This window comes from Gastrolobium bilobum, unplaced genomic scaffold, assembly GCF_033153095.1.
Source record: "Gastrolobium bilobum isolate Gb01-03AN ecotype WA unplaced genomic scaffold, APGP_CSIRO_Gbil_v1 utg8584, whole genome shotgun sequence".
Taxonomy (NCBI): Eukaryota; Viridiplantae; Streptophyta; class Magnoliopsida; order Fabales; family Fabaceae; genus Gastrolobium; species Gastrolobium bilobum.
In genome coordinates this window covers 146,264-164,353 of record NW_026897773.1, presented here as the reverse complement: position 1 = coordinate 164,353, position 18,090 = coordinate 146,264, and the positions used below count along the sequence as shown (strand labels likewise).

Genomic DNA, 18,090 nt, shown 5'->3' with positions numbered 1-18,090 from the left:
AATGCCACTCATCCGTACTTGATCTATGTCATTAACTATATTGGGATGATGACCATGGAAGGTTTAGTTAAGTATTGAAAATGACAAAAGTCGTCATGATCTCATATTGATATAGAAGATGGACCAAATTGTACCTAAAGTGAAATCTAAAGATACACGTTAAAGAACATATGATATAATTGTTTCAGGTTCATATGCAGCTCAAGTGGGAGATTGTTAAAAAATTTTATTTTATACATTATTGTGTACTACATATATAATTATCAATTATATCATGTTATTAATTATTGGGTAAATTAAGTGATCTGTTTAGGAACCCAATTAGATTTCAAAATGAGTATGGCTTAAATGAGTGGATACCCACACTGGCCAAACATGGTATAATGGGATCCTGATGGGCCCAATCAGTGGCGGAGCCGGGCTCCAATTTGAACCCGGGCCAAAAAAATTATATGAGTATTTATTTTTCTTAATTTTAGTTACTTCATATCATAATATATTTAAATTATATTAAATACAGAGCACCTGAGCAGGAAGCACCAAGAAGAGTTATAATTTTATTAAATATTTTTAATTTTACTAAAAAATATTTTATTTTTTTTATACAAATGAAAATTGAACACATGACCTAATATAACTTACCCAAATCTTTCACCAAAAATATTTTAAGTTTTAATTAGGGCCAAATTATAAATTGTAGCCCGGGCCAAATTATAATTTTAACCCAGGCCAAATTATAATTAATTATATAATTATATATAATAAGTACAATTTGTTAAAATTTAGTCAGAACCGAGGCCACACCCAGCTTATACGTGGCTCCGCCATTGAGCCCAATCATAAGGAATGAGGAAAATTGTTATGGTCCCTAATATATCAAATCAATAAGATGGTTTTATCCTCTCCATCAAGAATGAGCTTCCGCATAAGGATTCAGCACTCTGGTGATTTGAGTGAGGAAGACCACCAATCCCAAAATTCAAAGGTATTAAGAAACTACACTTTAATTCCTTTTTGATTCCTTGATGATCCAATATGATGTATCCTAGGGTTTGCGGAGATGGTTTTCACCATAAAGACTTAGCTTGAGCTCAACCCGACTTTGATACCACTATCAGACGGGTCCAGGAGAAGCCCACCACCAATAGACTAAGCAACTATACCATAAAATCAAATAGATGTGACATCATGTCTCTACCCACAACCACTACTAAAAAAGGCTCTCGGCATGAAACTTCTCCGTAAGAGGGACAACCCTCAGTAAAAGGTAACATCTACTTGCGGCTATTAATCAAAAGCATAACTATTTGTGTTCCCGTATTTGATTATATCAAAATGAAGCTTTAGGTTTTAATGACATCATTACCGTGTGATAACTTACTTTCAAATAAAAAATGACAGTGATACAAATGAGAAGTTTTGGATTTCTTTTTTAATATATAAATACCCAGTCAATTGTTCAGATTTTTTTATTAATTTTATCTTAATTGCTTTGATTTTTAGAAATTTTTCTTGAGATTCCAGCACTTAAGACACACAACGAGGATCAAGTCGACGATGATGATTGTGATGTCAAGTTACACAAGGATAGTTAATAGACATTGTTTTTTTTTTTTTTTTTAATACAGTACTTGTAAGTTGATACAATTATTGGATACATTTTTTATTTTTGTTTCTTAAACACTTTTGATATTAAGACTTCTTCCCAGCTTACATGATTGTTACTATAATGGTTTATATGATTATAATTATTGTAATTTCATACTACCTTACATTAGTTATCTGACTTTGATGCTTTATATTGGGTGATGACTATTAGGTGATTTTTTTAAAAATAAAAACTGAAATATCTTTATTAAATAATTAAAAAAAAAACAAAATTAGGGACGAAATTTGTTCGTTAATAATAAAGTTATACAAGTCATGTTTAAATATATACGTAGGTTTAAAAATTATCTATACACATGTTAATTTATTTGATTCTTCAACTGAAATCATCAATTAAGGGCCCGGATGTGGTTATGTGGTATGGTTCATCTTCTACTTGCTTATTTCTCATTCCCCTAGTTAGTTCCTACAGAACCTCTCTATTTGATATATTAGTTTCAAGCACCATTTGGAACTGAATTTTTTTTCCACCCTATTCCCATTATTTACCTTGCTGTTAGGCTTTTTCAAGCAAAAAAGTTGTGACTTTATTACTTGTCACGTGAGAGAGGGTGTGGGGTGTGTGAGGTCACGCGTAATGGGAGCTCTTGGCCAGCATTGATTCATGCAAATTAACAGTGCCATGAATGAATAATGACTATGTTGTTGTTTTCTTCATGTATAACGGAGGATGTTTTTTTTGTTTGTGTCCGAAATTCAGTGTGTGGGGCTCAAAAGTTTCAACCATATGTGATTATTAGACACACACACCTTAATCACACATATAAACACTGTTAGAGGGAGCTTTATAAACAAGAATTTGGCTTTCAAGTTTCAACCTTACCCGCTCGAGGTGAAGGGTCAATGAAACAAAACAACAAAGCAAGAAAGCTCGTGGGCAAAGAAAAAGCCTTAAAGAAAGCTGATTACATAAAGCAATAACTTTTTTTCCTCTTTTTCTCTCTCTCTTTCTATCTCTTTTCCCTTCTGTTGTTGCCACTATCATTTCTCATTTTCTTTCTACGAGTAAAGCTGAAACCCACTACACTATTACAAAGTCTCCACACCAGTACTATCTGGTTTGTGGGAATTAACTGTGTTTAAGCTTTCTCAACATATATTCCTCAAAGCACACACAAAAAAATTCCACCCATGTTAGACAACAGTGCCTCTTGTGATGCACCACCATCTTCTTCTGATTCCCCCTTTGCATTATCAGAAAATGAAAATGGAGCAGCTAACAAAAGAAAAAGAAGACCAGCAGGCACACCTGGTAAGATAGCTACAGAAAAAATAAAAATAAAAAGTTTCCTTTTTTTCTTCCCTTAAGTTTCAAGCTTTTATTTATAATCTCCTTTGTATATATGCAGATCCAGGTGCTGAGGTTGTGTCTCTCTCACCCAAGACCTTACTGGAATCTGACAGGTATGTGTGTGAGATCTGCAACCAAGGTTTTCAGAGAGACCAGAACCTTCAAATGCATAGGAGAAGGCATAAGGTACCATGGAAATTGCTGAAAAGGGAAACACAAGGGCAGAAGAGGAGGGTGTTTGTTTGCCCAGAGTCAAGCTGTTTGCACCATGATCCATGTCATGCCCTTGGTGACCTTGTTGGAATCAAGAAGCACTTCAGAAGGAAGCATAGCAATCATAAGCAGTGGGTTTGTGACAAGTGCTCAAAAGGGTATGCAGTTCAATCTGATTACAAAGCACACATCAAAACCTGTGGCACCAGAGGCCATTCGTGTGACTGTGGCCGTGTCTTTTCCAGGTTTCTGTTTTCCCTCTTCTACACTTCTCTCTCTCACACACACATACTATGTCCATTCTAAGTTTTCAACTTTCTCTCTCTCTTTCTCGGTTTGTGTGTGTGGCTCATCAGATTCAGCCCCTGCTGAGTTATTGTTTTTATTCTTAACGGGAAACCAAATTTTTATTATTATTTTACTTCTTAAGTTTTATATATATAGATCATTGTTCTTCTGCAGCTTCATTGGAAGTCAAACCCTAAAAAACTAGTTACAAGGATGGTAGAGAGATTTTTATTTTTATTTTTTCGTAGTTCTCAGATACCTTTCATATAAAAGATTTTCCATCTTCTTTGAGGTTATATTAGTATATCAATTCTTTATTTTCGAAATTCTAAAACATAAGTTGACAATTTTCAAATTCATAAGCACATCTTATGAATAGTACATACACACCTGATCCACCTCATTCTAGGTGAGCCAATGGCTGCTTTAATTTTAACGATAGTGTATCAGTATATCTCCGCATTTTTATTGTTAAACTAAACAAGATACCCAATAAACAGATATATAGGATGGAACATTTTCTTTTTCTTTTTCTTTTTCTTGGTTTCACCCCATTTGATCACTCTGTGTCTTATTTTATTCATTAATTATACTTTTCAATTTGAACTTACCCACATAATCCAAAGACCAGATCTTTGATTGATTAATTTTTATATTGCTTTATGTTTGATTTATAAGCACTACATGAAACCAAGTTAATCTTCCCTAGCCACTACTTATTCAGAGACAATAAGATGAAGCCATAACATATATATTTACATATATCATAATCTAATCTAATATATTATCTGTTATAGTAACATAAACTTTTGTCCTATCAGGGTTGAGAGTTTCATAGAACATCAAGATGCCTGCACTGTCCGGCAATACAGGCCAGAGTTACAAGCACTTCAACCTGCTTGCTCTTCTCGAACAGCTTCAAGCACAAGTCCATCTAGTGAGGCAAATTTTAGCATAACCCCATTGCAAGGACTACCACTGCTAAAACCAGTTGATCAGATACACAATAAGCTCAGCACCACGAATAACCAGCATAACTTAGAACTTCAGCTCTTACCTTCTTCAATAAATTCTCAAGAAAAAAGAAACTCAAAGGAAAACTTTGAAACCCACTTGAAACTTTCAATAGGTTCATGTAGTAATGACAAAGCAAGTGAATCAGAGAGACCAGGGTCAGAAACAAATAGGAGCCCACCAGCTGCAGAAATGCATGTGAATGATTCCACATTGGAAGTAGCGAGTTTGAAAGAGTTTGCTGGTGAAGAACTCAAGTTGGCCATGGCAGAAAATGCTTATGCAGAAGAGGCTAGACGAGAAGCTAAACGTCAAATTGAGATAGCTGAACTTGAGTTTGAGAATGCCAAAAGGATAAGGAAACAAGCACAAAGTGAGCTTGGAAAAGCTGAAGCTTTGAGAAAGCAAGCCATTAAGAAGATAAGCTCCACCGTTATGGAAATAACGTGCCAATCTTGCAAGCAACAGTTCCAATCTTCAACTGCTGGGGTTCCATCAGAAGAGACATCCATTGTAATGAGTTATATGTCCTCAGCCACCACAGAAGGGGAAGCAGAATGACATATACAGTAACCAAAATCTGCCTAAGGGAAAGACAATATTGCTGGAAACGTTAACCACAAGAAGTTCTTTTCTGATTCTTTTTCCTTCCTTTTTTTTTTTATTTCTTTTATTTTTTTTTGGCTCTTGACTCTAGCTGAGATTTGTATTATTTAAAGAAAGTTCACATTCTTTATTAATATTGCTGTTGAGATGCAGTGTTTATTAGGAGTTTGATTCTGACAATTGTTGAAGGTTTGATTAAAGGTGAGTTGTAACTTGTTTTGTTCATTTGACATATTCGGTGTTCATCTGTTATATGAAAAATTCAAGATCATGCTAAGTTAGCTTTACCCTTATGCCTAACGTAATTACATCATGGGCAATTTATCCAATTGTTGTTATTGGATGACAGTTAAAGCTTAATAGCGTTTTATGAGTACTTTATATTTTTCTTCTCGAAAAAAAAATTATATACTAATTCAGAATCCTGGTTTGGTACCACTTACTTGTGGCTTAAATAGTAACTAGAAAACAGCATTAGTTTGAGCAGAAATTTATATTCTAATTCCGGATTAGACTAAGAAAAATTTGAGAGAAACTAGTCATAGTGTGAGGTTATCTATAACAACAATCACAATTGTCTTCCGAGGTCGATTATATCTGGAAATATCCGGTTTGGATTATACGGATTATACAATAAGAGGCAATGCATGCATGTGGTGAGGAAAAAAAGGAGAATTGTTTAATATGGATATCAGAAAAAAAAGAGACAATGTTATTAATGTTGCTGGACTAAAGTATGATGTTTGATATGTCAGTATGCTTGTGAATATGGACCCTTCAGGTTATATTAAATGAATGACACATGTGACATTCATCTGGGTGAATGATAGCAATGGTTGGGGACCATTTTCTGTGTATAAGAAACAAAGGGGGCAGTATCTCCCTTTTGAGATCGAATTCAATGTGGGAAAACAGAAAGGAATAGAGGTGAGAGATGGAGGGGTCGTTTTCATTGCATATGTGTTCCTTTTAAATGCACATATATATATATATATATAAACACCATGTTTTTCAGTGCCACAGTTGAAATGGTTGTGCACAGGCACTCGTCCCTCTCAGCATAAACAAACGCAACATAAGGCTCTAAAGACGCACATACTTTTAACAGGGCAGGGGGAGGGGTAGTGTCAGCAGCATAGGGGGGGTACAGTAGCTTTTTCATTATTTTAGGTGCAAAATACCATGGAAGCCATTTCATTGTTTTAAATGGTTATATTTCTATCCTTTCATACGAGAAAAGTTAAATTTCTATACACATATAAAATCGAGGTGTATTTCATCTTTTTTTTTTTTTTTTATTTGTGAATCTCATTTGTAATATTATTTTTGCTACAATGTAGAATAAGAAAATGATTTCTCTTATTTTAAATTAGAAAATGGACGTTTCCCTTTTGGAATTTGGAAAGGAACCTCTATGTTGTCCAAATTTGAAAGAAAACAAAAATATTAGGTCAAGCTTTACTTTGTAGAGTCAATACCCCTTTTTTTTTTTTCAGAGATATTGGCCTTTTTACTTCTTCTTCATCATCATTATTGTTTTTATCACCTTCGTAAGTTTGAAATCATATCTTTTTAACCAGTAGATTTACTTCTTGAATTTTTAGCATATATAAATGATGGATTTGGTGTTTGTGATTTAAATGACATAAATTATGTCATTTTAAGAGAGATAAATACAAAGAATGGAAATAATGGAAGGAAAAGTGAGTGAGTTTTTTTTAATTTAAATTTTAAATAAAAAAAATATTTTTTGTGTCTATCTCTCTTAAAATGACATAATGTTATGTCATTTAAAATGACATAATTTTATATCATTTAAAATGACAAACAGTTTTTTCAATATACACAAGGGTTTAACTTCATTATAATGTATATTTATCTATAAAAATATTATTCTTAAGCTTTCAAAAATAATATAAATATATGTTTGTTTAATAAAAATTTGATTTAGAAAATAAATCAGATTAAAATATAATTTAAATAATTTTTAATTTAAAAAATTTAATTAAATTTTATTTTCTGTTATTTTTAGTTTTTATTTATTATATTATTTGTTGTAATATTTTATAATCAAACTACATCTAGCTAATGTTATATTTAGAACTATTTCGCATTTAGATATTTAATAATAATATGTAAAAAACTATTAACGTGATAATATTAAATAAATAAATCTAAAGTAACCTGTTAGAGTTACAAGATGAAATACAAAGATAAAATTAAAAATAATTATCAGATATCAATGTGAAAATATTTTATTTTTAGCCTTTATATGCATAATGATTATTTTCAATTTTATGCCATACTAGTTTCATGATATCATATCAGAAACACATACGCATACCAATTTAAAAACAATTATACCTATAAATAGTAAGTTATTATTTTTTTGTATAAATTATATTAAAAATAAATATTACATAAATATATCTGAAAAGGAGGAGGGAAAATGAGTGTGGTGGTGTTCGTGATTGTTCTTGACAATTCAAACCAAAGCAAAAGGGAAGGCAGACAGGGAGGGCGCTCCAACGAGGTTACCCTGTTAATCATATCTAATGTTTGGGACCACGTGCACCTCTTTCCCCAATCCCCACCTTTTAACGCACTCCTTTCCCTTTTGGTTCACCGTAGTAGATAATTTTTTTATTAAATTATTTTTTCTGGCATTATTAAATTATAATTTCAAATGTTCATAACTCATTTGACAGGGAATTTAAAATTTTAATTTCGAGATTCGTTCCGAATCGGACTAGTCGCGAAGGAATACCGATTGAAATATTTAAAAAAAAAATGTTCATATCTTACCCAAGGATTTTATTTTTTATTTAAATTTTTAATAATAATGATAATAAAACCTGAATTTATATCTGCATCTAAATTATCCAAGTATTTTACCTAAAGGAAAAATTGGATCGGTGAAAGCGTGTAAAATAAAATTTGTTTGTATGATAACGAATCATCATCATCTAACAATCATAAATGATGAACCTTTGCTAAGCGTAAATGTGCAATAAACCTCCTTGTCATTTGTGAGTTTTTTTTTTTTTTTTTTTGAAGTATCGACCAGCAAGAAATCTCGTTATCCTTTATAAGTTCTTCTCTTGGTAAGTTACTCTCGGCATGTATATATCGACCTTCCAAACCAATGTTATCAGACCCAACCTACTTATTGATGCGGCTGAAGTATTGAGTTATTGAATCACTCGTTCAAGTGAGTCACTAGTTGAACTACATGACCCAAGTTACTACATAAAAACCTATATTTGTGCATAAAAATGCTTAAATACATGTACAAATAATTTTTGTAGGGATAAAAGAAAGTCGTATATGATAACCACATATAATATATTTTAAAAGAAATAAACAAAGAAAAAAGAAAATTCAAGTATCAGGTAACCACATATAATTCCTCTACCAAATATCCGCAACTAACCATGTCTAGTAATTATAAGACATTTACCAACAACTCTTCCTATGAAAATGGATTTGTAAGGAATCAATATGTCACATTCTCTTAATCTACTATTTCTCAAATTGCTTCAGTCTTAGAAGTTGTCACTATAGGAGAGTATATTTCAAGCAAACAAAATTACAAATTTTTTGAAAAGGGTTCCACACTTTTTAAAACAAGACAAGACAACTTTGATTTTTGTTTTTGTTTTTTTAATTTTTTATAAAAATGCATGACTCTCTGGTTTTGATGAAACAACCGGGTCACCGATTTTGATAAAACTCGACTAGTTAGAACCGGTTTTCAGTGGGTCTGATATACGGCTGATCTTATACTTTATTAGAATCAGTTAGATGACCGATTCACCAGGTTTCGAGTCGACCTGGCCGGTTCGAGCCGGGTCTAATAACACTGTTCCAAACTATTCTTGAGAAGTGATGTGAGAGTGTGCAGGCATTAGGATTTCTATCTTTTTCTGATCATGACTTATGAGACTTATGAATAGAATATACAGGGAGGCAAGAAGAAAACTTAGGTCTTCTTAAAGAAAATCTCATTCTTTATTTGGTCATACACGAGCCTTCTTAAGCCTAATAAGGCTATTGCAAGAGCATAATTTCAACAATTTTCCAGTTGCTATTGAGTACATACATGAGCCCAAAGACTGAGATCATGTAACTCACTAGTCTTATTCATAAGCTTGTAGACTAAGATACGTCCGACCACTTTTAGTCTTGAGATCCACCATCTATTATTAATCAAGGCTCTTAATAATCAACAAATGATTATCTAATTTAGTCTTACACTACTAAAATCCCAAAGTTCAACTCCGATTAATAATACCAATAGCATGAATATGCATTACTCCTTTGTAAAGTATTGATAATTTTCTCACTTAATCAAACATTTATTCTCTTGATTGTAATAGTTTTTGAAATGAATCATATGTACTGGTCAGTGTCTTTGATATACAAGTACGGAAACACATCAAGAGAATATTTCATACAAATTTTATTTTATTTATTTTATAAATACCAATAATCAAATAAATCTTATTCCTGAAATGTCGAGTTATTGGTCGTTAGATTGAATCTCACCCGTTGGAAAATTAAAAAATAAAAACTATTCAATTACATATTTATATAAACTTAGGATTAAGAATAATAACATAACTATTGTTAATTGGAGATTTGACATCCTATGACATAAATTCACCTTTATCAAATCTATTCTTCTTCTTTTTATACAATATCAAATCTATTCTTGGTCCTTTTAATATTAATATTAATTAACACCACTATTTTATAATGATTCGAACAAATCATTTCATAAAATATTACAGCCTAAATATAACACCTAACTTAATTAATAGTTATGAACTTATTCTTTAATTGTAAGATCCTATGATTATGTCCTCCATGAATGCATCCAAATGATTATATACTCCTTAATTAATCTAGACCTTTATGTTTGTAACGCTATGCACATGAATAATGAATAATACAACATTTCTAAAAAATTCAAAGAAAGGACAACATTGTTACATTGTCATGCTCTACGAGCATAAATAAAATGATATCTTACATTCGCTTGATACAAGTCTGGGATCCTTATAAGAATTAAAGAAGTAACATACCTCTCGAATGCATGTTCAGAAAAACTCTTTGGTAAAAGGGTCTGCTAAGTCTACCTTTAATACTATCTTAGTTTAAGTGCAAACCACAACTTGAAATCAACTTGAGTCAATATTTCCTTAGAAAGTTGAGTCTGTCTAACCTATGGTTTTAAAACTCCCATTAGAAAAGACTAGCATATAATCTCTCATTCTTCAAATATATTTAAGTATATGCTTAACAACTATTTAGAGTTCTCCAGGAATTGGATTTGTACCGCGCTCTACTCCTACTATGTGACAAATATCTGGCTTGTTACAAAATATAACATACATGAGACTACTTATTGTCAAAACATACTGTATCATACTTATGCATTATTTATGCTAAGGAGTCTTTTGACATTACTTCTTAGAGATATGAATTCTTTTTCTCATGCGTTGTATCTCTTTTTTCTTTTTTATGTTGGCTGATGAGCCTTATAAATAGAATATATAGAGAGGTTAGAGGGAAAAAAAAAAACACCTAGTATTTGTTTGGGTTTTTCTTAAATACTTAAGCCCAACAAAGTTATTGCAAGAACATAAATCTAGTTCTAATTAATCTACCTTTTATTCATTGCCGATATTAATTTGTATGGATTACAGTGTTGCATTAATTAATATACAAACATGAAAGACTTGAGAAAAAGTGATTACGCCAATCCGAGTCATTCGTAAGCTGCAAATATGAATATATTATATATATAGGCATCCCCCTGCGGTAAGATGTCGGAGAAATAGATGTTGTTCTCCGATCCGAGGAATATGTATTTACGTAAGAAGTTAAAACTGGAATCTAGCCATCTGCTAATTTAAATTGGACATTAAAACTCTTTATAATAGTATGGATATAAAAATATACATGAAAAGTATTATAATTAATGACAAGGATTTCCTCACTTGGTCACTATTATGGTTTTATTAAAATTATTAATAAAATATTGCAACCTATGTTCGATTTTGATTAACTTTCGACAAAAAAATCACTTAAAAAGAACCTGTAAAATTTTGATTGTGAATTATTTTGAGTAATAAATAGGGATTAACATTTCTCATATTAATTTTATTTCAGGATTATAATAATCTTTTTTATTATAATTTTTTAATTTTTCAACTTAAAAGACATCGTTTTGGGAGCGAATGTAGATAACTTATCTACATTCACTTTAGAAACATTAAAACCATATATATATATATATATATAATTAATAATTTATCATTTAATATTATTATTATAAATTACTATTATTTTTATGAAATATTACAATATTTTTGTGGGCTTTATCCTGGACCTTGTCTTGAAGTTACGAATGCTTCGGCCCGTTTGACTTGCCTTTTTACTTTTTAAGCGCAGGTGTGTATCCAGTATCCTCCTGAAACATATATGTTCAATTTGTTACTTTCAGATATTATTCTTAATTTTTTTTTGTCATTTTAATAATTACTCTTCGTAATAAATTTATTAAAAAAATATGTTTATTTTTTCAGCTTTTTAAAATTTAACATTCTCCTAATACTGAATAAAGAAAATATTAAATAAAGATTTAGTATATATCTAGAAAAATAGAAAAAGCATATAATACTTTATTTAATAATTAAGAAGATTTCAATATTTTCTTCATTTAATAATTAGGAAAATTTATAGGGAGGATTTAGAATTATTTTTATTTTGTATAAGAGTGGTTGTTCGGTTAAGGTTTTTCCTAAATATTTTTTTAATAACATAATCACTCTTCACATTACATTTTTGTTATGATTTTTATATAAACAACATTAAAAAATAAAGTTAATAGACATCAAACTAGAACACGAAGCCCGACTTAGAACTAAATAATAATCCTCCCAAATTATTTTGACGCATTTTGATGGTAGGTTATATTTCCATGAGAATTATGTATATAACAATCAGAAAACATACAGTTTTTATATTTGACATAAAATATTTAAGAGTATTGTCCCATGCCTCAACATAGACTTACGTGTATTTAAAATTGCTTATCAAGGAGGAACTCGCTGGTAGTAATAATCAAACCTAAGCAAAGTGATTCATTCGATCCTTATCAACTGAACTAACTCCTTGTTTGAGAAAATTAGAGGCTAATCCAGTGCAGTCAAACTCAAGCCATATTTTCTTAAGAATGCCTCAATTTTTCCCTCAAATCTATAGTGTAGCTTTCCATATGCTGGATTCAAAGATTGTTATAAGTTGAATTTCCCTCAGCATGTTGAATTAGTAAGTCATCATTAATTTTCATATCACCTGTGTGATTGGTGAATTGCCTTAATTGATTGGACATATCAGCTTGATTTTGATGAGTCTCTTGGTTCTGATTTCACATGTAGATTACTCCAATTGTTACTATTGGTGAAAGTTACATTGTATTACTGACAATAAAGACTAAATAACACAACAAATGGAGAAACACTAGGCACAATAAACTCAGTAACAAATGCAGAGAAAATCTTACAATCCTCATATTTATCTTCCCTCACTTGTCATAATAATTATGGACAATAATATTGTTCAAGCACTGTTGCTGCTTCCTTCAGTTGATCCAGGCATAAGCTCTCTCAGCATGGCCACTACCTGCAACATGTTTGGCCTTCTGGAAGGCAAGTCATCAACACACTGCAAAGTAATCTCCAAATATCTGACCATCTCTTTCACTTCTTTGGCTTCTGATTCATCATCTGTTCCTTGAGTTGCCAAAAGCAAGTCAGAGTCAATTACTTCCATCTGTTTCCCTTCACGTACCTTCATTTTGGCCCACCCCACCAAGTTAGTGTCACCAAAGTCCTCCTTATCAGTAGGGCGTTTGCCACTAAGAAGTTCCAACATTACAACCCCAAATGAGTAAACATCTCCCTTGGCAGTGCACCTGAAACTTTGGTAGTACTCTGGTGGAACATATCCAGGTGTTCCTGCTAGTGTGCTTACACTAAGATGTGTATCAAGGGCACTTATTAGTCTTGCCATTCCAAAATCTGACACCCTGGACTCCATTTCATGGTCAAGTAGCACATTGCTTGATTTCATGTCTCTATGGATGATGTGTGGGATGCAATTGTGGTGCAGGAAACAAAGTCCTTTGGCAGCACCTCTTGCAATCTTCTTCCTTTCTTGCCATGTTAAAATTCGTCGATCACGTGTCTTTACTCTCCCATGAAGCATCTCTTCTAGGCTTCCATACTCCATGTATTCATAAACAAGTAGCCTCTCTTCTCCTACTTTGCAGTATCCCAATAAAGGGACAAGGTTTCTATGCTTGATCTTCCCTAAGGTTTCCATCTCAGCCATGAATTCTCGATCACCCTGACAACTCAGTCGAATGAGCTTCTTTATTGCAACACTTGACCCGTCCTTGAGTGTGGCCTTGAACACTTCCCCAAAACCACCACACCCTATAAGACTTTCTGCTGAGAAGCCATTGGTTGCTTCAATCAACTGTGAGAATTTGAGCTTCCTAAGCTGCCTCTGAAATGTTGCAACATTAATGCTTAAGGGCTCTTTCTCTTTGTCAATTTTCCATGTTGTAGCAGCATGGGATGCTTGCAAGCTATTAAGCATCTTGACTTCCTCAGCCTCCCTCCTCCTTACGCGCATTGCAATTGCCCACACTATTAAAATACATATAGAAGCAACAGAAATGAGGATTCCCATGACAATGCTGTTTGCCCATGATGCAGTTGCTGATCTATGGCCTCCTTTGCCAACATCATCACTTGGATTTGTTATGGATTGGATGTTGTCATTCTTGCAATCAGGCAATGGAACACCACAAAGACCAGGGTTGTTTGAATACTGTGTAGCTGGGAGTGTACTTAGTTGTCCCCTGGATGGGATTTGCCCAGTTAACTCATTGTTAGACAGATCAATTTGCACTAAGAATGAGAGGTTTGAGAAAGAGTCAGGGATATGACCCTGAAGTCTATTGTGTGATGCATCAAACACACCCAAATTTTTGAGCTTGCCAAGTGATGAAGGGATTTCTCCAGATAGCTGATTGTGAGATAATTCAAGAACCTGTAGAGCCACCATATCTCCAAATTCTTCTGGGATTTTTCCACGAAGCTCATTGTAGGAGAGATCAAGATACTCCAAAGTCTGGTACTTGGTAAACAGGCTGAGGACAGCACCAGAATAGAGTCTTGTGAAATCACAAGTCCTCAATGTTGGAACCTGCAAGAGCCTTTCAGGTCTAATTCCAGAGAATTCTAACAAACCTCCAACTCCTTTACATGAGTTTCCAACATTTCTTACAAACACCAAAGTGTTTCCTGAGAGGATCCCAAACAATGATTTTGCTCCTTGCTGCCTGCCAAGTCTAGGAGGGATCTCTCCAGTGAGCTTGTTGCTGTTCAAGTCCAACCACACCAAACTGCTGCAATGTGCTAGCTCTTCTGGTATCTCTCCTGTGAAGCTGTTATTTCCAAGCTGCAGAACTGCTAACCTTGTCAAGAGGCCAAACTCACGTGGTATTTCACCACTGAGTCCATTGCTTGTCAGTGATATCCATTCAAGATTGCTGCAATTGAACAACTCAATGGGAATTCCACCAGTGAGGCGATTGTTATTCAGTATGAGATCCTTAAGATTCCTGCACTGGCCCAACTTTGGTGGAATCTTTCCTTCCAAGTCATTGAACCATGCTATTAGCTGCTCAAGGTTTTCAAGTTGTCCAAGCTCATCAGGGATTGAACCATTGAGATAGTTCAGACTAAAATCAAGTGTCTTCAGTTGTGAGCACTTTGACAGTTCAGCTGGGATTTCTCCTGTGATGAGATTATCTGGCATTCTCAGTTCCTCAAGTGAGGCTGCACCTGGACATATATCTCTGGGGATAGATCCACAAACTTTATTTGAGCTGAAATCCACAATCCTCAATTTCTTGCAGGAAGATATTGAAGATGGAAATTGCCCTGAGATAGCATTATTTCCCAGCCGCAGTTCCTGCAATGATCCAAAGTTCTGAAAGATTGAATCTGGTAATTGACCTGACATATTGTTGTTTGATATGTCAAGAAGTTGAAGCCAAGTGCAAGAAGAGAAACTAGTGGGGATTGAGCCTGAGATGTTGTTGAAAGAAAGTTTAAGTTCTAAAAGAGATGCACAAGCATTTCCAAATTCAGAAGGGATCCAGCCAGTAAGTTGATTGTGGGAAAGATCCAAAGTCTGTAGTTTGTTCAGCTGACCTAAAGCTTTTGGGATTTCACCAGAAATGAAATTGTTGGCTAAATCCAAATTTTGAAGGCTGGTGCAGTTTGACAAAGAGATTGGAAATGAGTCTGATAAATGGTTTCCAGATAGATCAAGTTGCAACAAGGACTTGCACTCAATTTTCAGACCAGAGATTGACCCTGTCAAATTGTTGGAAGAGAGGTCAAGGACCTGCAGTTTATCAGAATTTTGCAGGAAATATTCAGGAATAGGGCCTGTCAAGTTGTTGTAAGAAAGATTCACAACAACAAGATTTGGACACTTGGAGAAAAGTTTTTCAGGGACAGGACCTGTAACTCCACCAAAGGATAGATCAAGCTGTGTCAAACTATATGGTAGCTGAAGCAAAGAAGTAGAATTCACAGAAAATACATTCAAAGACAATTTCAGAATGGATAACATATCTAAAGAAGACAGAGGATCAAAAGAAATAGTCCCAGCAAGGTTACTATTCCCACTAAGATCAAGCTGAGTAACTCTTCCTAGGGTGCAAGTCACTCCATGCCAACTGCATGGGTTTCTATTTATCTGCCACCCTGACAAAACTCTATCTGGATCCTTCTGAATCATCTTTTTGAACATTAGAAGACCCTCTGCATCAGTCTTGATGGAAGAAACTGCAGCAGCTTCCTTAGTCAAAGGAAACAAAACAGTCATAGTAAGGAGGAGTGTTACAGTGAGATGAGGAAAAAGCTGAACTGGGTTGTTCTCCATTGAGAAAAACAAGATAGTACAAAGCCAGAACACAGGTCTGGGTAGAGAGAGATCAGCAGAGAGAAAGAGAGATATAGAGTGATGATGATGTGTGTGTGTGTGTGTGTGCAGAGAGAGAGAGAGGAAAGACACAGTGAGTGTGGTGAGTATGATGGGAATTTCTTGTGGCAAAACCTTTGTGAAAAGGAGTTGCTTTATGTGTTTTATAAAAAATTGAAAGGAGGGAACGTGAGAAGGAATAAGGTGGTGTGTGGTGGAGGGTATGTACTTGCAAGTTTGTTGGTATAATAAACAGTGTAGAGTAGAGATAGAGACACAGAGAGAACAGTGAGAAATGAGAATTTAGTGAATGGATTGATTTGGCTTTTGGTCAAGGGTTTTGGGACCCACAGACAAAGGTCTATATCTAAAGAACGGCGCTAATAGTGTAAAGAAAATAATAAACCTGTGACCTTGGCCTGTGCTTGATCCAATAGTCACTGTCTGTCAGAGAGCGTGAGAATGTTTCCCTTATATATATGTATATATCTGTGTGTGATATATAAATATATGTGTGGCAGCACACATGGTACTAGGGGACATCATATTGGCACTATATCTGGTTGTTTTCTGATTTGAAGCACTGTTTCTCCCTAGTATTTGCACAAATGTCTTCAAGACAAATCATGCATAGCTGCTTACTGCTTTGGGCCTTTGGCATATAACATGATGCTATATGTAAAGTACATCCACTTGCAATCAATCACTGTCCCCACACACTAACACGAGATTTTCAGTGTGCTTTGTCCTCACTAGCATATTTTCCGGGAAAACTTCCCAGGAGGTCACCCATCCCAGAATTGCTCCAAGTCAAGCATGTTTAACTGTAGAGTTCTTCCGATCCGGCTACTGAAAAGTAGATGCATCTTGTTAGTATAGGTAGTACCAATTAATTCTTATAAATCATTCCTAACTGTACCGTCCCATACCAGCACAGTCTCTGGAATTCCTCTCTTTCGGGTGTTGATTCGATTCATTCATGAACCCCCAAGCTACAAGATTTGGCATGAGCCGCTCATTGTCCGTGCCCTTTCGCACCGGCGATCACTCCCTGCCCTTGCCAGCTCTTGGGATGTTACATGCCCACCAGCTTCTGCCTGGTCGAACCACACCGTACTAGAAGAGAGGCTCTGCTCTGATACCACTTGTAACGCCCGACCACTTGCAAGAATTAATAACTGTCTCCACTCACTAACACGAGACTTTTCAGTGTACTTTGTTCTCACTCGCACACTTCCCGGGAAAACTTCCCAGGAAGTCACCTCTTGACAGCTCTTGGGATGTTACACTATACATGGTCAGCTAGATTGATAAATAGGCAAGCAAAAATTAACATGAACTGTTATTATTATTTTTATTGTTTCTGTTGTTACATCTACACCACTTTGATAATCTTTACCAGTTGCACTTGAACTATATATGGACTGTATTTGTATAGCCTTTAAAAGAATTGAAAATGTTTTAGTGAGGGGTCCCACGTGTTGAAATCTGAAGGGAAATTCATGATAGTGTGTTATGGTTGAATGTTTCATGGGAAAAAAAATATATAGGTGGAGAGTAAAGAAATGTAGGCCCACCATGAAGCAACATCAATGAGGTCAGTGTTAATGGCATGGGAGGTGATGATGCCCCCTTTTGCGCCTTTGTCATTCTTCCTTTGCAAGCAGAGGCAGAGGCCCTTACATATATTAACTGTTCACTATTGAAATAGTGACTGGGTTCAATCCACCTTAATAAATCTTTAAAGTTTTTGACTTTTTAGCTGGGTTTGGGACCATGTCTTAACTTTGTTACATACTCTAATTAGCAGATTCTGCTTAATGAATCCCTGTTGAGTTGTTATGAATCAGCAAATCAAGATTTTGTGTCTGCAAGTGGTGAATTTCTTTATTGGAGAGAATTAAATCTCCCATGTTATTTAATATCTTATTTAT

The 18,090-nt window shown here is 34.2% G+C and overlaps 2 protein-coding genes across 3 annotated transcripts; one reads left to right on the top strand and one right to left on the bottom strand.

Annotated features, from left to right (window-relative positions):
• Positions 1 to 2,684: 2,684 nt before the first annotated feature.
• On the top strand, positions 2,685 to 5,161 carry LOC133310195 (zinc finger protein SHOOT GRAVITROPISM 5). Of its 2 annotated transcripts, none has more exons than XM_061511096.1 (3): positions 2,685 to 2,920; positions 3,018 to 3,417; positions 4,282 to 5,161. In XM_061511096.1, the coding sequence occupies exons 1-3, from the start codon at positions 2,800 to 2,802 to the stop codon at positions 5,033 to 5,035; spliced, it is 1,275 nt and encodes a 424-aa protein (XP_061367080.1). In that variant the 5' UTR covers positions 2,685 to 2,799; the 3' UTR covers positions 5,036 to 5,161. The 2 variants fall into 2 exon arrangements, with proteins under 2 accessions (XP_061367080.1, XP_061367081.1); XM_061511097.1 differs by having other exon boundaries at positions 3,018 to 3,423.
• A 7,524-nt stretch (positions 5,162 to 12,685) lies between these two features.
• LOC133310189 (serine/threonine-protein kinase BRI1-like 2) lies at positions 12,686 to 16,144 on the bottom strand. Its single transcript, XM_061511089.1, has one exon. The coding sequence runs from the start codon at positions 16,115 to 16,117 to the stop codon at positions 12,710 to 12,712; it is 3,408 nt and encodes a 1,135-aa protein (XP_061367073.1). The 5' UTR covers positions 16,118 to 16,144; the 3' UTR covers positions 12,686 to 12,709.
• Positions 16,145 to 18,090: the final 1,946 nt, after the last annotated feature.

Coding starts and splice junctions, on each gene's coding strand:
- LOC133310195 (XM_061511097.1), top strand. CDS start 2,800: ATGTTAGACAACAGTGCCTCTTGTGATGCACCACCATCTTCTTCTGAT. Junction 2,921..3,017: donor AAGACCAGCAGGCACACCTG/GTAAGATAGCTA, acceptor GTATATATGCAG/ATCCAGGTGCTGAGGTTGTG. Junction 3,424..4,281: donor CGTGTCTTTTCCAGGTTTCT/GTTTTCCCTCTT, acceptor TTGTCCTATCAG/GGTTGAGAGTTTCATAGAAC.
- LOC133310189 (XM_061511089.1), bottom strand. CDS start 16,117: ATGGAGAACAACCCAGTTCAGCTTTTTCCTCATCTCACTGTAACACTC.